This window comes from Mchenga conophoros, linkage group LG7 (assembly GCF_057382185.1).
Source record: "Mchenga conophoros isolate Kocher_MC1m ecotype Shallow Benthic linkage group LG7, M_conophoros_male_GT1.1, whole genome shotgun sequence".
Lineage (NCBI taxonomy): Eukaryota > Metazoa > Chordata > Actinopteri > Cichliformes > Cichlidae > Mchenga > Mchenga conophoros.
Window position 1 is genome coordinate 66,438,063 of NC_140532.1, and position 27,085 is coordinate 66,465,147.

The 27,085-nt window shown below is 43.0% G+C and overlaps 1 protein-coding gene across 2 annotated transcripts in view; it reads right to left on the reverse strand.

Annotated features, from left to right (window-relative positions):
• galnt18a (UDP-N-acetyl-alpha-D-galactosamine:polypeptide N-acetylgalactosaminyltransferase 18a) overlaps nucleotides 1–17,984 on the reverse strand; it is a 180,171-nt gene extending 162,187 nt beyond the window's left edge. For both annotated transcript variants that reach the window (XM_085280894.1, XM_085280893.1), the window contains exon 1: nucleotides 17,507–17,984. In XM_085280894.1, coding sequence (XP_085137020.1) covers nucleotides 17,507–17,756 — 250 coding nt within the window. In that variant the 5' untranslated portion in view covers nucleotides 17,757–17,984. The remainder of the gene's footprint in view (nucleotides 1–17,506) is intronic.
• Nucleotides 17,985–27,085: the final 9,101 nt, after the last annotated feature.

Consider the following 27,085-nt stretch of genomic DNA (forward strand, 5'->3'; position numbering starts at 1 on the left):
CATAATGCAGCCTCGGGGAAATACGCTGCAGGATTTAGAAGACAGTGTGTGACAGTAGAAACTTCAACAACTGTTTGAATCTGTGTCGGAGATACCGTGTGTGAAATGCTAACAGGCTACGTCGTGCAGCCTGCCGCCATGAGAACGTCACTCTGATGAACGATGACATGAACGCCGTGCCCGGCTGATTGACTCGCTCATGTGTGTCCACAGACGCGCAGATTTAAAAGTACAACACTTCACAAAGTCCTTACACACTTCCTGCTTACGGGATCAGACAAATGTATGCAAGAGCAGCTGAACTGCTAGCTTATGCTGCATTTGGGATTTAAAATAGGTGCGTGTATGTGAGCGTGGCTCACAACCCAGTCTGCAGATGTATGTCAAGTCAAACCCACAAAGTACTGCACAGAGCCTCAGTGCTGAGGGTTAAGTCCATTATGAATCCCCAGTGGATTTGAGCGTATGTGTGCTGCTGTGTGGAAAGTGACAGGGTGGATATTGACTGCCGTAAGCACGGTCTTCTTCTTTAATGAACCTCTGTGTTCTCAGCTCTCACAGGACCATCACAGATCCTCAGGAGCCTGCTTTGCATTTCTAACCGAAGTACCAACATTATGTGTTTAACACAGATAACTAAACAGGAAGCTAGTTATTCGGCTTTATCAAGCCACTTTATACTGACTACTTATTACATGTGCAATCACCTTGGGTCTAAACAAAGCAAGAACCTAATGTGGAAGTCCTTTTTTTTTTTTTATTAGCATCTTAATTAGCATTAACCTGCAGGGACCTGGCATCCACATATGTGGGCATCACATTTTGGACTGTACTAAATTTTGCTCAACAAGGGCCTGACATCCACTTACGAGGACGTTATACTGCCACTGTTCTGTCAAAATTTAAAACTAATGTCCTCATACGTGGATTTAATTTTTCTCAGAAACAAAAATCAGGTAATAAAAAAAAAAAATCTGGTAAGTTTTGTTTTTACATTCATCAGGTCCCAATCAGCCCAAATAGCAAAGAGAAATTAAAAATGCATGTTATGAAAGAGTTCAGGTCTTAGGAGGTTAATTAGCAGATGTCTGTGTCTGTGTAATGCACCTGTACAGTTTATGGATGCAGCTTGCTAACCAGTCGCAGCGGATGGCCCCGCCCCTCCCTGAGACTTGTTCTGCTGGAGGTTTCTTCCTGTTAAAAAGGAGTTTTTCCTTCCCGCTGTCGCCGAGTGTTTACTCATAGCAGGGTCGTCTGATTGTTGGGGTTTCTCTGTATTAGCGTAGAGTCTTTATCTTACAATATAAAGCTATATAAATAAAGCTGAATTTAAGTGAATAATCTGATGCCAAAATATTAGAAAGGCCACCACAGTATGACTACATATTGGGTGGTTGTAGCTCAGGAAGCAGAGTAGGTCATCTACTAACTGGAAGACTGGTCGTCTGCCTCCTTGATCGAGACGCTGAACCTCCCTGATGTGCTCATTTAGATAAAAAGCACTTAGGTGTAAATGGGGAATCTTGTAAAAAGCGCTTCGAGCACTCGAGTAGAAAAGTGCTACATGCGAACCAGTGCATGTCATCATTGATTAGCTCTGCAGTGATCTCAAGTTCAGGGCTTATTCGGTATGTAAAGCTGACATGTTCAAGGTAAAAATCGGGCAATAAGCTGCTCTTTAATTCAACCTGAACATTGATAGCTTTGTATTGGCGAACCGACAGTGAATCTAGCATTACACCTTTATTGCAGACAGACTTCTTCCCGGCGGGCATAAAACTTTTGCTCGGTCACAGAGAGCAGCTGTGACCAACCAAGCGAGAGGGATGAATGTGGATTTCGACAGCTTTTGACACAGCGTGATCATGGTTAAGTTGCAGGTGCGCACCAGAGCCAGAGCTGGCAAATTAACTTTTAAGACTCAAAGCTCAGAAGCTCTTCCTGGACTTCTGTTGCCTGAAATGGGCTTTGATGCAGCGTGAACGTAAAGTGAGGGCAGCGAATGACACGTTGTTGTAACTAATAAGTGATGCTTCATATCAGTGCTATTTCAGCTGCATCCGCAAACCATTTGGGGATAAAAATAAAGTATATTTCACCAAAATCATCTTCGTACGAGGGAACAAAATGTGTCTGCGGAGCCAAAATGCCGAGAGGCTGATAGCGTGGCTCCTACTGATAAGCTTCAGATCACTTACTATCCGAGATCAAACGCTGCAAAGCCAACTATGGCACTATTGTTGTGTTTTTTCTGTATGTGCTTAAATCCTTATAATTAAAGATTTTTTCAATGACGGGGATGCAAGCAGTTTGGGAAAGTCTTTGTGTTTTCAAAATAAGGAAAACTTCACAGGCTTTTCATAGTGATCGTGTTGGGTGTTTATAAATGTCTCAAGACACAAGAAGTGAGCTTCAGTGCTGTCAAGGCTCCCTGCACAAACACTCTACTCATTGTCTGTCTCATCCTTGTGTGAGCTGCCTTCTGCGACGGCATGACATCGAATTTTTAAAAGAACATTCGGCTGCTCCGATCTCATCCTCACATCCCACACATCGTTCAGCCAAATGTGTTTCATTTCAACGAGGTGCTAACTGTTCGGAGCCCCGTCTCTGGAGAAAACCACCTGCACAAAGTCAGCAGAGTGGCTTCGTCACCGTTTAGATATGAGTACAAACTGGAGCTGTCAACAAATACGCCAAATGTGATTATATAATAATTTAAAATATCTGATTGTGAAAGTCAATAGTGCATTGTCTCCGTTTCTGTTTCTGGTGGTGGTGGGAGAGGGCAGCGTTACTGTCTGCCTCACTCAGAGCAGGAGAGCGATCCTGCTGTAAGTCTCACTGTGTGGCATTCAGATACTCTCTGGATCTGAGGGCGACACAGAGAGTGTAGATGATTCAGGGACAAACGGCTACCAGCTGAACAACTGCAGATAAACTGTTAACTAATCATGGCCTTGTTTGCTGAACAGTTTGTATTTGTGGAAAAATAACAACAACAACAACAACAGTTATTGTTTGCTGCTGCAAACAATAACAGGCTGCAGCAGACTGTTGACCTGTCCACTCTTCAAATCCACTCCTGAAAATCCAGTTCTTTGTGTATACACCGTGTTCTTTTAACAGCCTGTACAGGCAGTTATGTCTCTCACTGTATTAGCGTGCTTCTTGTAGTTGTGATGCCATATTGGAAAACCCTTTTTAAGCCAATAATGACTTTGTGACAGCGCTGCAGCAATAAAACTATCAGCGTGACGTTTGTGATACTGATGTGAAGAGAAGTTTAATCCAGCCTGCATCGTGTTCATATAGCACATCCCCAACTCTCACTCAGCTAATGCTCACATCCGACTGTTCCATTATTCAGTGTGATGTGCTGATCTGAGACGTGCATGCCTGTCTGTTTGCTGGGGCACTGTTTTAAATGTATGTATGCATTTGCTATAAATCCTCTTTGTATGTCTGCACTATTGCTGACAGGTTGTTCTGAAATTGCAACCAAGTATCAGATATCACAGCGTGTCAGTAAAGATCATGAACTTTTCTCCTTTTGATCGTTCTTTTTTACCAGCATACAGTCAGGTGAGGAGGAAAGCACGTGTTCTTTCACCTCTAAGGTTTTACATGTCATGATGTCATAAAAATATACATCCTCTGATGCTTGCCAGGTTCTAAACTTATTTAAATCCAACCTCAGAAGAACAACATATCATATATAACATTGTGTCATTTATTCAGTCAAATCTAAGCCGTTAAAACAGATACAGTGTGTGAAAAACTAAGCACACTTCATGATTGAGTAGCTTCAAGTATTCATTTTCAGTGTGACCTCATCAGTCACTTCCAACAACCCTCCCAGGCTGATGGCAACAACTGCTTCTCTGAGATGATCGTCTCTTTCCTCCCTGGCGTTGTGTTAATGGGCACCTTCATGCTGCACACCTGTAAACTGCCACAACCTCCGCTTTTACAGAGCTGCTCATGTACACTCACATCTGCTGATGATCAGTTAATGAAGCGACTGTGATAAGCAGCTCCTAGTAGAGCAGGGCGATATCACCAAAAATATTTATCACGATATAGATTTGAAAATTTGCGATAACGACATAACTGACGATATAATTGACACGAGACAAAATACTTTACAACTCCACAACTTTATTAGTGCAAAAAACCCATCAATGTATTTTCACTTAAACAAGCAGCTGTTTTTTTTTTTTTATCTGCATTAAAGTTATATAAAATTTCACAGTGCAAATGCAAATTCCTCGCTGACAGTTTAACCAAAAGGCATTTCCAGTGGAAACTGGCCGACACATCCTCAGCATAACCATGTATAACATCCACAAAACTTAAAAAGAGGTTATACACACACAATACGGTAATATTATGTTTAAGCGCAGTACGTATCGCTCCGCCTACGATAGCCGTAAAGCTCCGACAATCCATCAAGCGGTGCGGCTTCGTAGCTTAGCAAAGTCGTACTGAAACATCTGACAGATTTCTGAGCGCCGTGCACATAAAATCGTTTCGAGGTCAGTAAACACAACCAGAGTTCATACATAAGGCACACGGGATTATAAGGGGCTCTGTCGACTTTCAGAAAAATCAAAGGATTGATTTTAAGTGCGCCGTATTTTCCAAACAACACGGTAATAACGACGGCCCGCTAGCATGCGCTACCAAAAATAGTGCTTTGTTGTGTATCTGAGGGACGAAAGCTGAACCAGTTCCACACCAGTGAAGCTGCAGCATTTTTACAAACCAGTTCTGGTTCATCGTTTCATTCAACGATTTGCTTTCGCTCTTCTCGTTCTGCGTCGTCGCCATGTGCGTATGGAAACAAAGGCACTGCGCATGTGCGTTTTACCCACATTCTATCGCCATATTTCATTTTCCTATCGTTGCCCAAAATTACACCGGTATTACCGTGAACGGTATGATATAGCCCAGCCCTAGCTCCTAGCTCTTGCTGACCCTGTTGATTCTTGGGGAAGTAGTAGGATGTACTTAGTTTCACTGCTTCTGCATCCAGATAAATACATTTAATGTTTTTCTTTTATGGTCTTGTTAAATAAATAAATAATGGCATGCACTTAATCATCTTAGATTGCACTAGACTAGTTTTAAACCCTTCAAAAGGACCAGATTATTTTATTATGACCTGATATATAAACCCATAGAGCTGCAGTAGGGTGTACTTTCTTTTTACCATGACTACATAAAGGGTCAGTAAAATTAAAACAAACACTGACCCATGCAGGACACTCTCCCTCGCTCTATTAATCTACTACCTCAGATTACACATGGCTGAAGTGATGCTAGGCTGTAGTTAAAGAGCACTAATCAAGGGTTCCTCACAATGGCAGCCAGTTAAACTTGATGAACGTCGCATTTATAATCATTTCCTTTGTGTGCGAGTGCAGTGCCCCGTCTTTAAAAGTGGAACCCAGCACAGATTTTTAGCTACAATTCTAGAGGTGTCCCCTTAACCCGTGGCAGCTGATTACAGTGCTACTGTTTTGCCAAGGAGACGTCTATAAGGTGTGCGTGTGTGTGTGTGTGTGTGTGTGTGTGTGTGTGGAGAATAGTCAGACGCTTCGTCCAAACTGCACGAGAATCAATACAATTAAATTAAAATGTGTCCATCCGATATTTTTATAATGCTCGTTGTTTGGTTCACATGTTTTCACACTCCTGTTTGATTGTGTCGTGTCCAGTGAATAATGGAATTTTATTTCTATTAACATGTGTTAAAACAAACAGAAGCTACTGCCTTATTGCTCGCCACAGTGAGTAGCTCCACATGTTTGACTGAGGATGAAACAGGTCCTTTCCCTTGCTAAACAACGACCCCACGGAGCTTCTACAATGTGTTCAAATTAATATTATTTCAAAAGTCTTTCTGAATGATAAGAGTTTGGTGTGCCTAAATGTTCTTCAGTAGCCTGGAAATGACAAAACAATCACAAAGGATCTGGTTTCTAAAGCTACACAGTGATCGTGTACTCTGCATATAAAGCAATTAAAACATTGTAAATATACTCTCCAGTAGTTTTCAGAGTCCAAGCAGATATATGTAAATACTTTGTTTTGTCCAGTCAAACCACAGCTCCAACATAAAAGGTGGAAAATGTCGAAGCCGTCATCGATTTCATCGAGACGTTAAAGCGGCGGCTTTCGGTCAGTCAGCCTTGGGTTTGTGTTATGCCGACACAGCAGCACATGAATGAAAAGAGACGATGCTCGATGTGGCAGTGATACAGGAAAGAGACAAGAAAGAGACAAAGAGACAGGAGACGAGTTTGAACCAACCACCACTGTAGGCGCTGGGAACGATCTAGTAATAAAATCTAACGAATGGGGATTTTCAGCATCTCCATTTTTACACAGTAAATTTTGTTGCCCATCTAAAAAGCAATATATGCAATCATTAGATTGCACACACAGCAGATTGTATTTATTTTCACCTTCATCTTTTTGCTGTCTTTGAATGCAGAATCCACTGGAAAATAAAATCCTGGGCCAGAAAGTATGCAGCGTTGGATTCTGCAGCAGACGTGCTGTGAATTGGTCTTAAATCCCTAAATTTCGCCATTGTCAGCTTAGATTGTACACCGTCACAGTATAAATGTCTAAATGCATTTTTAGATATAAAAAAAATCTAATTACAGTTGCACAGCTGGAATCTGTCAGTTATAAAGTCTTGCTATGCTACTAATCATCGTGCGCTGTGGTTTTACACCTCGAAGGGGAAATTATTTTTAATAGACTAATCTGATGTGAGAAGATATGAGAAAAGACACAGTGATCCAGGCATTTTCTATACAACAACAATGCTTTGGCTTCAGGGACCTGCTGAATCCAAGTGCACATCAGGTTCGGCAGGTTTTTCCTCAAAAATAAAAAATAAATAAATAAAAATAGAGAAAGAGCAAGAGATGATTCTGAGTGGAAAAGTGGAATATTGGCTGAGTTTATATGGAATGACCCTTCATGACACCAAAGAAGAGAAAGCACAGTACAAAAAAAATAAAAATAAAGCGCCTTTTGGTTCCTGAGGCTACTTAGCACATAACACAATTTGGTGGAAGAGGTTATGAAACAGTTTAGTAATTATATTTAATCAGATTGTGTCCAGCAGGAAATATCATTTTTGTGCGCAGGTCAGAGATCTGCGCCCAGTCACAGCGTAACTCAATAATGTGCTCGCTGCGGTCGGGCTCAGGGCAGTGCAAGCGCAGGGAGGCAGCGCTACAAACTCTGCTGGCTTTTATTCAAAGAAAGTGGCACTCGTGGAGTTGTATCGCCCTCCTGCATCTGACCAATCAAAGAAGGACTTAAAGGTTAAGTCATTGCAAAACTATCACACCTGGCCTAGCACCTTCCCTTTGAATTTTAGACGTGTGAGAGCGAGGAACCTGCAGCTCTTTAACATTCACAGGAAAGAAAGTAACCTCTCCAGGGAGGCGAAGGAGTTTCTTCCCTTTGCTCTTCCGCTCAGTAGCATCATTCTGTGTTATCCTCGGGCATCTTGGAGCACGACCATGAGGGGAAAAAAAGAGATCCAAAAACTGATTTCTGTCTACACACTTCCCAGCGCACCTCCCAGTAGAGCTGGGCGATAGAACGATAACGATATGTATCGCGATATAACTTTTACTCGATAGAGAAATTAAGCTATCGCGATAGACCTCGCTGCTCTTGTCCTCTTAAAAAAAAAAAAAAAAAAAAAAAAAGGTCAGCCAATCCAAATTAAGTAGCGCAGAGCCGAACCAATCACAGCCGCAGCGTCACGTCGCGTGACTTGTTACGTACAGCACAAGTGCCAAGCCGCACGTGTGTTTGTTTGGGAAGCAGCCAGCGGGTAATGGAGGAAATGAGTGTGCCGACTAGAAAAATCAACCGAGCGTGACCGAAGAGAAAACAGATGATGGTTCCAACGCCGGAGAGATTGTCAAACGGAAGAGCCATAGAAGTTCCGTAGTGTGAAGGTATTTCGGCTATTTCAAGTCTGACAAAAAACAGAGTAGCGTGCACTGTAAATTGTGCCGAAAGCAAGTCTGGAAATACAATAAACTGGTGCATGCGTCACACTGTGCGCCACGTTATTGTTTCGGTGAAATGAATTTCTACAATACTGTTACTGTTCATTCTACTCTCTGCAGTGTTTAAATGCTTACATATACACACAGTTACTGTCCCTCCACACATACGACTCGGTTCTGCTTCTATGCCCCAGCTTTGTTTACTTTTTCCCACCGAGGCTTCTAGACTTCTGATTGGCCAACATTTCTGCACGGTTAGGAATCTAGCGCCACCTGCTGCTTTGGCATGTTCATAGCAGCGTTTTCCTTCATTTCTGCCTTTATGTGTGGACGGGATTATTTTTTAAAATGGAAACGGAAAATCTCAGTTTTCAAAAATACCCGTGTACGTGTGGACGTAGCCTCAGTCAAAGTCAAGTCAAAGTCAAAGTCAAAGTCAACTTTATTTGTCGATTCTTCCACATGTACAGGACATACGGAGAATAGAAATTGCGTTACTCTTCAATCCCTAGATAAATAGCAAATGAACATTTAAATATATTTAAATATAAAAGTGATTTAAAAAATGCAAGTAAAATAATTAAAAAGTAAAAATTTAAATAAATACAATTTTACATATAACAAGAAAGCTATACAATATACAATATAATGGGTAAGTGACATTGAGTGTAAACCAGGCAGAGTAGTGCAAATAGGCAAATAGTGCAAATGGAGATTTAGTAGTGTACGGTAAGAGAAAGTGTAACAACAAAGTCTTATCCAGTCTCTGACTGGAAGCGCTAATTCGTCATTCGGCTTTTGTCAGACTAAAGTAACTGTTAAAACTGTTTGAAAAGCTCAGCTATACAACAAGGAGAGATTGAGAATTTCCTTTTAGTTCTCAGTTTATTTGATATTGACAAAAGTTAGTCAGTTTTGTCTGTTCTTCTGTAAAACAAACTAAGATTTATTTTTAGAATTAATATTTTGTTTCTAAGTGGAATTGACAATTTAGTCTGTTTCATTTGTTCTATTTTGAAACTTAAACGCTTTAGCGGCTGCCTTTTGTGTAGTTTGCAATATTTGCCTTTATTTATCTGAAAAAGTCTCATGTTCCTTAAGTACATCTACCCTGTTGAACTTATTATGGGAAATAAATATTTAAATAAAAACAAGCTGCTGATTATTTCACATTTTACTTGTGAGCAACGGCACATTTAAATCTTACAAATATAGTTATTTGGCTTATATCGTGATAGATATCGTTATCGCCTGAAATGAAAAAATCGTGATATGAAAAAATCGTGATATGAAAAAATCTCATATCGCCCAGCTCTACCTCCCAGTGTTGCAGTGTCATGACAGCCAGAACCGACTGAGGACAGGATGGTACGCTGATGCTCTTCTTCATGCAACAATGCACAAGCGCTGACACCTGCATCAGATCTCACACCAATGCCACGCACCTCTGATGACACGAAGATGCCCGACTTGCACTGAGACATGCGCACACACACGCACGCACGCACGCACACACACACACACACACACACACACACACACACACACACACACACACACACACACACACACACACACACACAGAGTCTCAGAAGTCCACCCTCCTCCTCTTCTGAACACTGTCAACATGGATCAGCTTGCATTGACTCATAAAGAAACTCCTAAAAATAAGTCTGTTGGCAGGGTGGAAACAGACAATGCAGAGCACGAATCAAAACGTCACGTGTGAGCAGACATAAGACCAAAAAAAGTAGTAACAGTGGCCAAGAACACATATTACGTCTCCATAATTACACTCATGCATAGCTCACTTAACACCAGCTCCACGGTGCAGAAATGGATGGTTGTAAACAAATGTGTTAAGCCACACACTGCTTGCTGACCTGAATCTCTTCATTGCTTAACCTGTGCCTCTGCAAAGCCTGCCACGCAACATGGCAACAGCCAGAGGGATCACCTGATATGCTCCGGCAGAGTCGGGATATCTCATTTCTGCTTAGCTCACTAAAACGGAAATCCAGCCTAAAACTGAGAAGTGGTTTTCTTTTTGGAGGCCAGCAGGGTTCAGCATTACGTGGTCCAGAAAGACATCTGTGAGTATATAAATCAACAACATAATGTTAAAGATCTTGGGATTATCTAACCTACGCTTTTACTTCATATAAACTGTTAAATACTATACATCATCTCACCTTTCAGCCAACTAAATCATCAACTGTTACCAAATTTAATCAGCTGCATAAAGATAGATGAAACAATATCGGGCAAATAAAAGAAAATAAAGACAAAGAAATCAGCTTTGGAGTTTCTAGAACTAGTCAATAATAAAAGCAGAGCTCTTACAGAAGATGAAATTATAAAGTGTCTTTTTATGATCTTAATGAAACCATAGTTGGATGAAGTTTTGACTAAAAAGAAATTTATCCCAGACCAGAGAAGAAGAAAAAAACAATGTTGAATGTGAAAATTGGAGGAAGGTCAAATGTGTCAAAAATGAAAAGATGTTCAAGAAGGAAAGAAAAAAAACTGTCAGAGAAAATCTTTGTGACCTTTTCCAGGAGACTGACAGCAGAGTGTGAGACTGATGTGCTACATAAATGTGATCCTGCGTGAAGCAAAGATAAACGTCTTCCTGACTCTCCTAAATAATTCTAGTCTGACCAACTGGCTGCTTCTGTGAATGAACACCCTTTTCTTCTATCCTAGTATCACTAAATACGCTTCTTGCTACCATATTGGTGGCTAAATTGGAGATATCTGTTGGCTACCAGCACATGCCTAGCATGTATTGTAGCCAACAGATGTTAGGCCCTGAGCTGGAGTCAAACTTGCCAACAATGGCCAAGCGTGTGAGGTTAGCTAAAAGCTGAGAGGACTACTGGCAACTTCCAGTGGAGTGATAAGATTTTCCAACCGGCAAATTCAACACCGCTGGAAGATAAATTCAATTTCCGTTAAAAATGCTCCGAGAGGTCCCAAGACCACAAACCCAGCTGAGTCACCTACGTCAGTCACTTGAATTTGTGGAGTTGAGGCCTAGCAGACAGCTGGGAGTCACAGCTCGCCATGTTTGGGGGCTGTGTCCCCGACTTCAGTATCCACCTGTGGATTTTTATTTGCATTTTAATTCAGTTCAGTTCCATTTATATAATCTTACTTCCCAACTAAGGTCAAAACACTCAATATCATAAGGTAAAGATCTACAATACTGGAGAGAAAAGCCCAACAAACTGAAGATCCCTATGAGGAAACAGTCTGTGACAGTGGGGAGGAAAAACTCCCTTTTAACAGGAAGAAAGCTCCAGCAGAACCAGGCTCAGGGAGGGGAAGCTATCGATATTTGTTTATGAATGATTATATTGACTGGACAGATGACAACCATTCAATGGGCTGATAACTTTCCAATGACTCTGAGACGCAGTGCGTCCTGGATTCAAACAGGTTTTATCTGAGGTGTTGTTTTTGGTTCATGTGACTCAGGATTGTGCATTTGATAAAACTTTAGTTGAGCTTCTTTAACATACTTGTCCTTAACTCATCTACATCACAAACCTCTGGAATTGACCACATTAAATTAGGCCACTGCATACTCAGACTCAAAGGAAGACTTTGATTTGATTGGTTTTTTAGGTTAAACATGAGCACGCCATGAGAATGTTAAATGCTATTAAAAGACAGTGCCTCTGAGCTCTTTGATGAGTTAGCCTGACCTTCCAGTACTGATTCATGAGATTAGACAGTGCTGAAAACACTGGGGTCCATTAGTCAATGATTTAAGGTCTTAGTTCAGAACAAGTCTGAGATCCTGCACGATGTGCAGTTGCTGCTTTGAGTCTTCACACCACCATTAAAATGTCAGAAGTACAGGAACCTTAGTGCTTTTGAGTATTAGTAATATGCTCATATATCAATCATTCAAACTTTACAAACCCTCTGAGTCAGCTTTCAATTCAATGCCAATGAAAGTCAAGCCTGTGAAGTATATTTTCTGCTGCATACTGAGCACCGTATTATCCTCAAACCTGCATGCCAGCGCTGCAGTCCGGTCATTTTGTATCAGTGACAATGCATAAACACGTAAACACATCAGCCTCTGGCTGATAATGTAATCTGGCACCGGCCCCGAGGGCTGAGCAGAGTGGAGGAGAGCAGAGTGCCAAGCACTCCAGAGGCTAAGTTTGCTCACCCGCTGTAACCCTAAAGCCTGTGCAGATTCTATTACCGCTTCTGAACAGTTCAGTAAACCATCAGCCTGCCATTCTCCGCATTAATGATGAGTGTGCTTTAATAATACCCACATCTCTGCACAAAGACTCTGAGCCGCATTAGAAAACACAGATGCTGCTTTAAATCAGAATATGTAGGCGTGTGTAAAAGTGTGCATCTCCTCAGATTTGCTTTTAATTCTTTGCCACAGTAAACAACGTGACGTCTTCACTCGTCTTTGCCCACTTGTGAGAAACTGGTTCTGAATCAGAGGGCCAGTACCCTTAAATATCCCCGTCCAGAGTGGAAACAGACTGCCCCCTGTTGTAGGCACACATCTGACCCAACAGCCAGCTTTCTTTCAATTCCTGAGATTTTAATCCATCCATATATAAAAAAAAAAAGCAGGTCATGCTTGAAAGAATGAACTGCTTTTCTCAGCTGCTCTTTGGTAAAAATCTGCATTATTTCCCATCTAAAATGTGCAGAAATGTAAGTTAGTTTGAAGCAGAGGTATAAAAAGAAAGGCCTGCTCTCCTGGTCACTGGTGAATTGTCCATTTTTATATATAATAAAAAGGCTCTGAATAAAAATACTGCTCGAATAAAATGTAGTTCTTTTCTCAGAAACTTCATGATTTACATTCTCATGATTTTAAATGCAAGACAAAAAAACTTTTTTCTTTAGTTTTCTTAAAACTGATGCAAAATCGTATCTTTTCCCTGCACAAACGAACCACAGTTATACATCTCTGCATGAGAAATGATGTTTTTCCTCTCAACAGCATTAATTCAGCATTTCTGATTAGGAGCGTGCTCTCGACGAGCTCATCCGAAACACAAAATTAATCCTGGATCAACAGTCTTTCTCAGAGATGTTTGATAAATTAGGTCCCTTATCTTTCCAAGGAATGGCGTTCTCTCGCCGACTATTGGCATTAGAGCAGAGCTCCGGTGTTAATCAACTCAGCAGTGCATATTTCTCCTAAATCCCGCGCTCAGTTACTGGATCATGTACTGTCCCATTTAGCAGAGGATACGGAAAGAGTTTGCCCCACTTTTTAATTTTTGTTGACTCATTGATGCACATCTCCGAGGAGCATAATTAAAATGTGAAGTATCCAGGGGGAGTAGCAGCCCTCTGTGTCTGTATCACGGAATCATTTTATCAATGAATAAAATCCTGGGTAGATGTTGTTGGATGGCTTTTGCCCGCTGGTAGGGTCTCCCACAGCAAATTGGTCCTGGGTGAGGGACCACACAAAGAGCGATTCAAAAAAATCTCTATGAGTGTGAAATCTAGGGAACAGTTCACCCTGCCTGTGACAGGGTTACCAGCGCCCCGCCCCGGAGCCAGAGCTGGAGAGGGTGCCCGAGGACGAGCGCCTGGGGGCCCAGCCCAGCCAGGGGACATGGGCCCACCCTGCGGAGGGGGTCGGGTGCAGTGTGTGCTGGGCCAGGTGTCAAGACCCTGGCGGACCGATCCCCAGCTACCGAGACTAGTGACTGGGACATGGAACGTAACCTCTCTGGTGGGGAAGGAGCCTGAGCTACTGCATGACATTAACAGGTACCAGCTAGATATAGTCTAGCTCACCTAGACACACAGCCTGGGCTCTGGAACCAGTCTCCTGGAGAGGGGACGGACTCGGTCCTTGTCTGGAGTTGCTCTTGGTGAGAGGCAGCGGGTCGGGCAGGTATCCCCTCAGCTTGCTGCCTCCTGATTGAGCTGTTCCAGGCATGTCCGGCGAGAAAGAGGTCTGGGTTTCTCTTAGGCTGTTGCCCCCACGACCCTGCCCCAGATAAGTGGAAGAAAATGGACGGATGGATAAAATCCTCACTCGCTGCTAGTAAACATAGAAAACTCAGTTCTTTGGGGTGAACCTATTCTCTTTTCTTTATTTTCTGTCATATATGAACCGTTCCAGCGGTGCATCCTCATATTAAACATGTCTTTAATTTGAAATAATGATGTCAGTGCATGTCGAGGTAATCCATGTGAGCCAGAAGCTTCAGGCTTCAGATTGATACCGTTTTTCTTCTTCTCTTGGGTCTGTATTAAAGCTGCACAATTAATCAAATTTTAATCTTGATCTCGATTTTGGCTTCCCACAGTGAAACGACTGCGATCGAGCGATACTGAAAATCCATGCACTGCCAAAAGAATGCAAAGCAAAAACGAATGAAGCGCTCCCTTAATCAGCACCTGACCACGCGGCTGCACGTGCCAGTCCCGGCTGCTTCCTGCGCTGCGCGGATTGCAGTGTCTTGGATGAGGCTGGATGAGTAACACCAGGTTAAAGACAGATTTATAACAAAATCCAAACGTCTGGCACAGTTTTAGTCTGCAAACGCACCCCTCAAAGCGGATCAGCTTTAGGGCAAGTGATGTTAACCAAGAACATATGCAGAGAGTGCTTTAGACTTGTGTCTGTAGCATAAAGCAACACCGCTAACTCATTCAAATGCCTGAAAACACACAGCAAACTGCAGCGTAATTAATGCACGAAGGCCAAGAGAAAACAATGCAACGGCCGCTGACGCCCATAGAGCACACCTGTCTGCATAACCATCCGGCTCGCAAAGACCCGCTGAAATTACCAACCCGACTGCACCCATGTTGGCGACAGATGTGTCCGGTAAACACGATGACTAATGTTGCTTCAGGAAAACGGTCAGAATATTGGTCAAAGGTATCCCCACGTGCAACATTGTGCTGTATGCAAAGTTTCCTTTCTGTCAGTTTCATTCACACCTATCATGCAGGTGCAATGAATGAAGTGAAAGACTTTATACTTTTAGGAGATGCATCTAAGTCAGGAATCAACACACTGATACAACTTTGTGTTAAGCTTTTGTTTATGACGGCTTCAGCTCTCAGGCAGGAACGAGCTGAGGGCCTGCATGAAATAAGGATTATTTTCAACTGTGAACAAAGAAATAAAATCCCTATAATAAAAATATAGAGCTGGAAATGAACGGTCTCCTTTAATGAAGACGTCCACAGATTCAGACAGCTGTAGAAACATTTATCCAGCTCTGACACCGATGACGCTTTTAGACAACTGAACTAATCTGTTCCTGAATATAGGTTGGACTTTAAAAGTTGTCCAGAGAGGGCTTTAAATGGGGTGATGAAGCAAACACAAATAGTACATTAAAGTGGGACATTAACTATCAATGGATTTGAGGCTCTACTCAGCTCAGACGCCACTAAATGCATATATTAGCAGCATGAATGGACTCAAGTACAAATAACAAGCACTATGCTCCTTAACAAAATCACATCTTTGGAAATACATGTGATCCCCCAGAGCAAATCACTGGACCGAACTTTTTCAGAGCTGAAAGGGTTTTCTTGTTGTTGGTCAGTATGGGGTTAGGGTGCACATCTACTGGTTTATGTGGAATTTTCACCCTGCTGGTATACCCAAAGGAAACCCTCACTGCACAGTACCTGCAAGGGCAAATAATTGGCAAGCTAACACCTTCTAGTTTCTGAAACTATGCTTGTTCACTGGTTATCAGGTGGAGAGGTCACATTAAATGAAAGGCTTTCGCACACATTTCATTCAGTTGGCTCTGCGTCCTCACAGGAAGAAGGTTGTGGGTCGACTCTTTCTCTGGACACCCTGGATTCCAGCTAACAGGGAAAAGTACTGCATAGAAAATAAATTAAGGGTGTAACTCTGTAACCAACTTTGCACCATTTAAAAGCATTGTACCATTATTTTATGGTACGCTCTCTCTAGGATACAAGTGTCCCACATCAGGAATGCTTTGGTAACACACAACTATACAGACTTATGGCTTCAGCATTCCTCACCCCGACCACCATCTGTTGGGAGAAGTCGGCTAATGCTAACACGGAGCCAGATCTAAATATCCTTTCAGAGAGAGGACTGGTTACCTTCACCAGAGCTGGATCTGAACAGTGAGAACATTTGTTGGATGTTAAGGTGTTTCATGAAGTCCAGAACTGACAGAAACTGGCAGACGAAGAACTTTCAACATTACAGATAATACAGAAACCATTTAGCACAGATATGAATACGAGCAGGAGTGCATTGACGTTTTAGCTTTCCCTGTTTGTGTCACTCAGGCACAAAAATCTTTGAAACCCACAGCCTCAGTGGGCTCTGCATCAGCGACAAGCAGCTGTACCCTAAAAAAGGCACATCGAGGCACTTTAGCTGCGAGCTCACACCTTATGAGAATCTGTGGAATCATGTGATACTTTTACTGTTCTGTAATCACTCTGACTTGGACCACCGGTGGACTGATACACAGCTCCCTCTGCAGCCACACAGTGCTTCGATGTTTTGTTAAACATGTGTAGAAGTCTGCTATTCCAAGACCCGCAGGCAGCTGTGAGAGAAGGATAAATTCATGGATTTGCCTCCTTTAAGCAGCAGGGGAACGTCTCCACTTTATTTCTCACATGTGAATTTTCCAGGTTTTCTTGCTCTACTATAATATTAAAGCACTGTGGTGGCGAAGGTGGGGCTTATTGGCTAACTTTAACTGATAAACAACATGTCACACAAGGCTCCGCAATTATTTCACAGCCAATGAGAAACAGGGTGACCTGTCACAGATGTACAGGACGGCAAAGCAAGAGTCATCCACAGAGCCAGGAGCACATGGCTGCTGAAACATGATCTGCAGTAATGTAAGATGGAAAAAGGGCCGTGTGGGTCCTGCCTGCGTAATTAAATTGCTCCACAGCTCTTTTTCTGCATTTAAAGTATGCAAAACAGTCTCCATACTTTACATATTTGTCTGCTTTCTACTGCTTACGTGACAGTTTCTTGTTTTTCTTTGTTAATAAAATAATCAATGCTAATTTATTAATGAGATCTGGGTAGCAGGTCTGATACATTGTATATTCCAGTGGAAAATTTCCACAGCATTTAAAAGGCTCTGTTTGCATGTTGCAAATAATCACATGGACTGCAGCAGTCTCCGTGAGGCTCGGTGCACAGGTGGAGCTGTGACTTTAATCTGAAACACGCGCTGGACAAATGGGGCTCAAATATTTCCATTAGCTGCTAATCTGTTGATTAACCCTTTAACTAGTCGCTCAGCCCCGGTTACATCAACAGAAAAGCAACAGCAGAAATGTTCGTGTAACTGATTATTGTGCGGGGATCGCAGCTTTATCACTCCGCACTGCTCCTACAATGACGCCGAGCCCGGCGTTTCCCCGGAGGCTCCAAACTTTCCCGTAACCACGGCGGCTGCTCTGACCTTTAATGTGCTCGTTGACGACGCTCTCCAGCCGGTCCAGCCTCTCGATAATCCTCAGGGTTTCACCTTTGCTGTCCTCCTCCAACTTTCTCTCCGCCTCGCCGCCGCCGCCGCTCTCCGCAACTTTAGGACCGCTGTTGGCCACGTAGTTGGTGATCCAACCGACGTACAGCAGGCACACGATGTTGGTCATACCGCTCAGGATTACGCATGTCGACACCAAAGTTTTAGTTCTCCTTGTGCACAGCATCGCGACGTCCCTCCATGGGCAGGCAGGTGGATGCCAGGAGAGGACGCGCTCGAGAAATGTTTCCAAACGGAACTAGAGCGAGTCAGTTCGCCTGTGCGCGCTCACGGGCCCGGATCAGCATCTCCACATCCTCCGGAGGCTTTCAGCGCTTTCCACTGCCGCACGAGCGATACTTCAGGTTTTAATCCCAGAGATGAAAACACGGTGTCCCGCTAAACTACCGGCGAGTTCAGCCGCAAAGCCGTGAGACGCAGCAACCCACCCCCCACAACCCATCCCACCGCGTCGTAGCCCTTGCACAGCCCAATAGGAGGGTAGGAGGAGGGGTTTGCTGGAGTCTACCCGCCCCCACACACAGCTGGAGCGCACAGAGGAGGGCGGAGGGGAGGAATGTGAGGAAGCTCAAGTGCAACGGCCCAAACAGTGACGATCGGCGCGGCGCGGTAACGGAAACCAAACCGGTTCGAGTAAGTAAGGAGCGGCATACCGCGTGTGTGCGCGAGCGCCGAGTCTACAGGTGAGTCTACAGGTGAGCCTGTGGGTTCAAGTGTGAGCAGTTTGGTGACAGATTGTGCTGGGACTGCAGGAAGTGAGCTTCACTCCTGTTTTATTAAAAATCATGACTGAGAAAATGATTTTTTATCATCCAAGTCACAGAAGGAGGTCATCTTTCGCACTACACGTCACATTTATATTAATGTAAGATCATCTGCATTAGACATATATGTATAGATGAACACACACGCGCACACACACATATGTGAGAAACTTTGAAATGCAAGTATAAAAATATGAAACTTATCGTGCACAAGCTTAAAGGTGAAACATCCCAGAGGTGTTCAGTTCAGATCATATTTGAAGCTTCAGTAAACGCTGTGCGTTTGTGCACACGTGTGTTTTCCATTAAAGCCAGCTGTTTTATCAGAGGCTGTTCCTGAATATTAGCAACTATTCACACGCTTCACTGTAGTTTTCATTTAGTTTGAGTTATATTTAGCTCCGAGCACGCATCATCAAAACACAACTCGTCAGCTACTGGGCCATCACATGTTTGATTTTTTTTTTTTTTAGAATACTCGTGATGAACATCATCAGATTCAATTCATATTTAGCCAATTTTATGATTGCAGAGGTTCTGATTGGGCACTGGCACCGGGTTTCCTCGGTGAGCATGAATAACTGTTGATTTAGCAATTTCCACTCTTGCTGTGAATGTCCATGTGAAAGACACAATATAACTATAAATATAAATACATAACTATTTCAAATAGATAGGACTTTGTGTAAAATATAAATAAAACACAGTGTAATATTTAAAAGGTGTTTAAAGCCTGTATTGATTTAAAAAAATATATAGTCATGTTGAATTTCATGCCATCGACATGATAAAAGTCGGTACAATGAGGAAACGTTAATCACTGTGTTGCATCACTCTTTCTTTTAACAACACTGTGTGCATCTTTGGAACTGAGGGGAACAAATCCTCTGGGTTTAAAAGTCGAATGTTTTCACATTCACACTTTATCATTTCTGGGCCTCTTTTGTTCGTCTTTAATAACGTCCCAGAGGTTTAGTATCGCAATAACGGTTTAGGAATTACAGCCATTTTTATACACAGCCCCCCTTTTCAAAGGCTCAAAAATAAATGAACAATTGGCAGACAAGCAGGAGTATCCTGCTCCCTGTTAGGGGTAAACGGTCTAGATTCCAACTGTTGAACTCCCATTTGATCCAAACTATAGTGTAAAAGCATTCCAACAGTTTCTCAAGGCTAAGAATACGATATTGTTCCACATGCATATGTAATATGTACGTCCCAGCCCTCGATCAGGTAATTCTCACATTTCTCACTGACATACTGTAACTCATCATGCAGATTGTGGAATGATATCCATTATTACTTATAAAAACTCACCTGGTGGGCCTTGATGTGGGTGGCATGTGAGTCTTAGGGTTCACTCTGTAAACAGTGAACAGGTATTCCGTCTGCAGTTGCAAATAAACATCGTGACGCCATTTTTACAAACTCGACTGCTGCAGGTTTCACTGTTTTCCACATTACTCACAGCGAACATCTTCAGATTCAGCTTTATTAACTTTATTAACATGAAAAAATTAAAACTATGACTTGAGGGGTAACTGTCCGAAAAAGTGAAACATAACTTTCAGAGTCTCTCCACCAAAGGAATTCTTATACAGCCCTTACTGAGGTCTACATATGTGCATATTATACAGTCAATAAGAATGTACCGTCATGGCTTTGCTGCCAGTGAGTGGTTTACTCAAAGGCCTCTGGTGGGCATCACTTTATATGAGCACACACACTCACACACACATGTACGCACACACACACACATGCACGCAGACACACACACATGATCGCCGACCACCTAGGGTTGCTGTACCTGACTGCTAAAAGAACTTCAGAACTTCACACCACCAGCAGATGGATCTCACAGTGAGGGCCTCTAGGCTCCAGCTTTGTCTTTCATCCACTGCTCCACCAATCGCACACACACTCTTGCAGACACACACGTACACACACGTGGCACTGAATCGAAAACTCGCCATTCACCCAAGAGCACTCTGGCAGATTCAGCTGACTTGCCGAGGGTATAAATAATGCATTAGATCTGAAATATTAAGGCTCTCTGGTCTATGCCGCTTTCAATCTCGTCTGACTGACTGTCTGTCAGTCTGTCTGGGTCTCTCGTTCTTTCTCTTCCCTCATTTTGGCCAAAAAGGAGGCAAAATGTCATTGATTTTACTGTGCTTGGAGCAAGAAAAACACTAAAAACCCACTAAAAGGGTTCAATCTTTGTCTTCCTGTAATGCAAGCAGACAATTGTTGAAGTGAACCTGATGAGTATCCTCAAAGCAATCAGGCATCAAAGACATCTCAGTTTCATCAAAATACGCTCCAAAACTGTAGCATCACTCGTCTCTTATGAGTTACTGTGCTCAGGACACGCAGACTGAACATTACCATCATGTCTGTCACTTTATAACTGGCGTGGATGGTGACAGGTCCCCAGGCATCTTTACTGCTGTAGGGTCACACAGGGTGGGGGGGGGGGCTGTTTTCACCAGTGTACCCTCAGGCCTTTTCCACTCGTATTAAAATTATTTGATAAAATCGGATTTCTGAGCAGTGATTGCCTTGGGGAAGACCTTAGGCCTGAGATGCAATTATTACATCAGTACACAGATATAAGTTCTGTCCAGCAAAGATGTTTTCAAGTCTACAGTGTTTTAAATGTTTAAAGGATACAGCTAACCACTTTAAGTCTCATGCAACTGTTGCCATTGCAGCTTGCAGAGGTAGTTTAAAGTGGCTCGCAAGATTACGAGGTCAGGGATCCTGCATGCTCAACTGCCTCAACATTAAAACCACCCAACTAAGAGCATGGAAGTGAGACCTTTACCTGTAGGCATTGTAATTCGAAAAGGTTATTTCTGCACGATCTGGATGTGAAGAGCCGAGCTCTTTATAGTCTTCTTCAGGCTTGTGGTGTGATGGCACAAACTGAGCTTGAGCCCAGAGGGAACGATCCATTGTTTTCTTGTAGAGAAGCATCACCTCAGACTCATAGAGGTGGACTCTAATGTCAGCCTTTTCAAGCCAAGTCTGGAAACTTTTCTCTTTTCTTTGAGGCGGTGACCTATGATACCAACCAATAAGCTGCTTATAATGCAGTCTTTAGATATCTTCCCAGGTGATTCAGTCGCCACTCCTTTGCTGATCTACATGGTGGCAGAGGGTGAAAGAAGAAATTCACACCTTGGTGCATGTGACCCTAATGACTCACCTCTCAGAGAAATTTGTTTAATGTGGATTCTGGTTAAATGACATTGTGTTTTAAAGCTGTGACTGAATAACTTGAAAGTGCATCATGGTGACACACAGCGGTTCCCAAAATATCCTTGCCATTTTGGAATGAGTCTGGCATGATTTGAAATTCCGGTTTAATATCAGAGGACATCGTCTCTTCAAGTTGTTTCAGCAATATAGAACTGATTATGTGGGAGCATGCCTGACTGCAACAAGGGCTTAATTAAATCAGCTCACGGGTGGATCAATTGAAAAGTCCTCTGTGTTGACAAGTGTTTGCTCTGACAGAGAGGACGAGGAGCCGGGCCCCCTGTGCTGCAAGCTAATGTCACAATCAGCTGAGATGACTGACCAAAGAGAATTGAACAGCAATGCACAACGTTTCCGTTTTGTTATCTACGTTCGGTGTTTTGCTGTTCGTGTTTCACAGCAGTCTTACAAACCAAATGTAGCTCGGAACAATTTATTATAGAACCCACTCAACAAATTTGTAAAAATATCTGGTATGTATCAAAAAACTCTAACCTTCAGCTTATTCAATATAAAATACTTCACCGGGTCCACTGCACTGCTCGAAAAATGCCAAAAATGGGTCTGCTTCCATGTGAAATATGCACACATACATATCTCCATGCTCTGTGGCTCTGCACACTTGTTCAGCAGTTCTCGCTACAAGTAACTAGATCACTTTTCACCATGATTGGCTGTCTCATCCCATTACCAGCATGTCTCTGTCTGCTGGGGGACACCACAACAATTACTGATGATGTCCACAATCCCAAACTATTACTCATAGCGTTAACTATTGGCAAAGAGACAATCCTAGTGAACTGGAAAACAAGGACCACCATCAGTTTGACTCAGAGTACGGTTCACATTCTGTAGGATCTTCATTTATATTAAGATAAGATAAGATAACCTTTATTAGTCCCACACGTGGGAAATTTGTTTTGTCACAGCAGGAAGTGGACAGTGCAAAAGTTATGAGGCAAAAATTAGAATACAATAAGAATAAATACAGTACACAACTGTACAGAATAGAATAAAATAAAATACTATATACAGTAGAATAAAATAAAATAAATATACAATAAGATAAAAATAGAATACAAATACAAATACTATATACAACTGAGTAAAAATACAACGATGACAGAAAGGATTATTGCACTTAGTATTATTGCATATGTATGGATGTGTGTGCTTGATCAGTTAAAGTCTTTATTGTGGAGTCTGACAGCAGTGGGGAGGAAAGACCTGCGAAATCTCTCCGTCCCACACCGTGGGTGCCGCAGTCTCCCACTGAAGGAGCTGCTCAGTGCTGTCACAGTCTGCTGCATGGGGTGGGAGATGTTGTCCATCAGGGATGACAGCTTAGCCGCCGTTCTCCTGTCACTCACCACCTCCACTGGGTCCAGAGGGCATCCTAGAACAGAGCTGGCCCTTCGGATCACCCTGTTCAGTCTCTTCCTGTCCCCAGCAGAGATGCTGCCGCCCCAGCAGACCACGCCATAAAAGATAGCAGAAGCCACCACAGAGTCATAGAAGGTCTTCAGGAGTGGGCCCTCCACTCCAAACGACCTGAGTCTCCGCAGCAGGTACAGCCTGCTCTGCCCTTTCCTGTAGAGGGCGTCTGAGTTATGAGTCCAGTCCAGTCTGTTGTTCAGATGAACACCAAGGTACCTGTAGCTGTCCACAGCCTCAATGTCCATACCCTGGATGTTCAGTGGTTGCAGTGGAGAATGCTTGTGCCTGCGGAAGTCTACCACCAGTTCCTTGGTTTTACTGGCGTTGATCTGGAGGTAGTTCAGCTGGCACCAGTCCACAAAGTCTTGGGTCAGACCTCTGTACTCCTTGTCGTCCCCATCAGTGATGAGGCCGACTATTGCAGAGTCATCAGAGAACTTCTGCAGGAAGCACTGGGTGGAATTGTGGGAGAAGTCTGCAGTGTAGATGGTGAAGAGGAACGGAGCCAGAACCGTTCCCTGTGGGGCCCCCGTACTGCAGACGACCCTGTCCGACACACAGCCCTGAGTCCTCACATACTGTGGTCGGTCGGTGAGGTAGTCCAGGATCCAGGTAGTGAGGTGATGGTCCACTCCAGAGTTCACCAGCTTGTCCTTTAGAACCGAGGGAAGAATGGTGTTGAAGGCACTGGAGAAATCAAAGAACATGATTCTCACAGTGCTTCCAGCGGTCTCCAGGTGAGCGAGGGAACGATGTAGGAGGTGAATGACGGCATCATCCACTCCAATGCCAGGCTGGTAGGCAAACTGAAGTGGGTCCAGTGATGAGCTTATTAGGCGCCGAAGCTGAGCCAGGACCAACCGCTCCAGGGTCTTCATCAGGTGGGATGTCAGAGCCACCGGCCTGTAGCTGTTGAGGTCCTTGGGGCGTGAAGTCTTTGGCACTGGTACAACACAGGAGGTTTTCCAGAGCTGTGGGACTCTTCCCAACCTCAGGCTCAGGTTGAAGAGGTGCTCCATCACCCCACACAGTTGGTCCGCGCAGGACCTGACGACCCTCGAGCTGATGCCATCTGGGCCCGCTGCCTTCTTGCCATTAATCCTCCTCAGTTCCCTCCTAACCTGGGTGGTTGAGAGAGACAGGCTGGAGCCTTGTGTTGAGTGTGTATTGGATGCTGTTGTTGGGGGTGGGGAGGAGTGAGCAGGGTGAATAGAGGAGGTGTGAAGTGTCTGAGGTGTCAGAGGTGGAGCAGCAGCAGTGGGGGTGGGTGAGTCTGCAGCCGATGTTGCAGACTGCCTCATGGCTGAGTCAAATCTGTTGAAGAAATGATTCAGTTCATTTGCCCACCTCACATCCCTCCCAGGCAGAGAGTTCTGCTGTTTGTGGCCCGAGATGGTTCTGAGGCCTCTCCAGACTTCACCAACGTTGTTTTGTTGAAGCTGGTTCTCCATCTTCTGCCTGTAGCTCTCCTTCCCATTCCTTATCAGTCCCCTCAACTCTCTCTGCACCCTTTTCAACTCCTCTTTGTCTCTGGATTTGAAGGCCCTCCTCTTCTGCTTGAGGACGGTTTTAATTTCTGGGGTAATCCAAGGTTTGTTGTTGGAGAAACACCGTACAGTCCTGGTAGGTACAGTGTTATCCACACAGAAGTTTATATAGTCAGTAATGCATGTAGTAAGGCTGTCGATGTCCTCACCGTGGTCATCACAAATCACCTCCCACACAGTCGACTCAAAACAATCCTTAAGAGCCTCCTCGCTCTCCTCTGACCATCTCTGTACTGTGCGGGTGGCTGGTGGCTCCCTGCGCACTAAGGGCTCATACACAGGGACAAGGTGCACCAGGTTGTGATCAGATCTGCCCAGGGGAGGGAGAGGTGATGAACTGTATGCCTCTTCTGCATTGGCATACAGTAAGTCCAGTGTTTTATTGACTCTGGTTGGGCAGGTCACATACTGGGTGAAGGTGGGCAGTGTGGAGTCCAGTGAGGCATGATTATTAGTTTATTTATTAGGATTATGGTCTTTGTCCTGTTCATTCTCTTTCTTCTCTTATTCCTTTCTCTCTTTTTTTCTCCTTTTACCTTCTCCCTCCTCATCTGTTTTTATTATTGTGCATAATACAGCAGATCCACCCTGGTAGAAATGACTTTCGCTCCCCGTTTCCTCTGTTTCCCAGTGTATGTCCTGTCCTCTCGCCTCTCCCAGATACTTTATTGACTTGTTTAGCTAATGACTCTGTAAATGAAATGAGTCAGGCCCTGTGTTATTACTGTTATTGTTACTATTATTGTTTTGTTGCTGTTATTATTATTGACAGACAGAGCACAAGGGAAAATATATATATATATATATATATATATATATATATATATATATATATATATAATTTTTTTTTTTTCTATTTTTCACATTCACGTGTCCCTCAAAGTTTTTGAAATGCAGATAAAAAATAAATGAATAAAAAAAAGCAAAAATCGATGTTTGTGAATAAGAATCATTAAATTAGGCCACACCCCATTTTTTTCAAAATAAGAGAAAACATTTACCTTACTTTCTGTTATTCTGGTGAATAAAGAATATTTTGTAATCAATCACCAAAAGCATGTTGGTGGGTGTTAGAATACCTGACCGGTGCTCTGAAGTAAACTCTGTGTGTGGGAGCAGAGTGAAAAGTGTTTCGTCTGACTGATTTGCATTTGACATTTTGCGTTCTCACATCCATCAGCTCAGGGCTGCAGTGCATGTGCAACACTGGCTAATAACTGAATAACTGAGCTTTTTCATATCCTTTGTGTTAAAGAACATCAGCACATACATGTCACTGGCAGCAACATTGTTACGTCTTTGTTTCTGAAATATGAACTAACTGCTCTTTAACTGCTTTTGTTGGATAAATAAAACATTTTTAAAACACTTTACAAACTGAAAAAAAAAATATTTTTGCTGCTTTTTTCTTTTTAACCTGTAATGCACGAGGAAGAAAACCTGATTTCAATTAACTGAATAAAAATGGGGTCATCTGTTTGTTAAAGAGCTGCACATGTATCTGAAGCACCTGGCATATCTGTCCTGTTGTACTTAGACTTGTGCAGAGCACGCTATGTGAAAACGGATGTTTCAGAGAGTCCTGGCAGGTTTGTGTTTCAGTGAAGTGCTACAAGATAAAAGCTCCTCCATCCTAACCTGAAACACCTATAAGACGCTTTTCTCTCGAAACTGCTTCTCTTCAAGTTCAGGTGAGACAAAATATTCGTGCTTCTAAAGACACGAGTTCACACGCCTAAAATGAGGATCTCTACAAGAAGATTTTTTGGCCTTGTAGTAACCCCAGCCTCACCTGACTCTAAACCCTTTTGCTAACGTGTTCTCCACTCAGTCGCAGGGCTGCTGTGGCGCACTCAGACTGAAATTCACTTCCCAAAGCCTGCCTGCTGACTTTGCCTCTTGCTATCTCCCCCTTTGTGTGTTTTTACCTGCAGAACGTCAATCACGAGTGAACCTTTCAAACTTTTATTGTCTCTATCTCATAAAGTGGATTCTTACCTCTTTATTAGGTCGCAGCAGGTCGAGAGAGGTATTTATCGAGGCAGTCTGTGGAAGTAAAAATGCTTGAAAAAGACTTCCTACATTCATCTGTGGAAAGCCAAGGTGAACAGATACTCTGAGTTTGTAGCAACACTCTCTTTCTGCACATTAAGACAAAGAGGCCTCAGAACAGATCAGTGACCCTGAATGCAGGATGCAAACAGGTTTCTATCACACATGGCTGACTTCCACAGACACAAACAAAGCGTTTTGCTGTTTGGTTGCTTAAACAGGGTTAAAATAACACATTCGTCTTCATTAGCCAGCTATACAACAGTAATGTGTGCCACAAAGCATTAAATACCTCATTTGTCTTTGCTTGTGTAAAAGCAGTGAGACATGAATATTCAAATTTCTGGTTGTTGTAATTCATCTGTAAAACTATACAGTTTTACTTTAGTTTTTTTCTTTTCCTCATTTGGGTCATTGAGGACTTTTTCTCC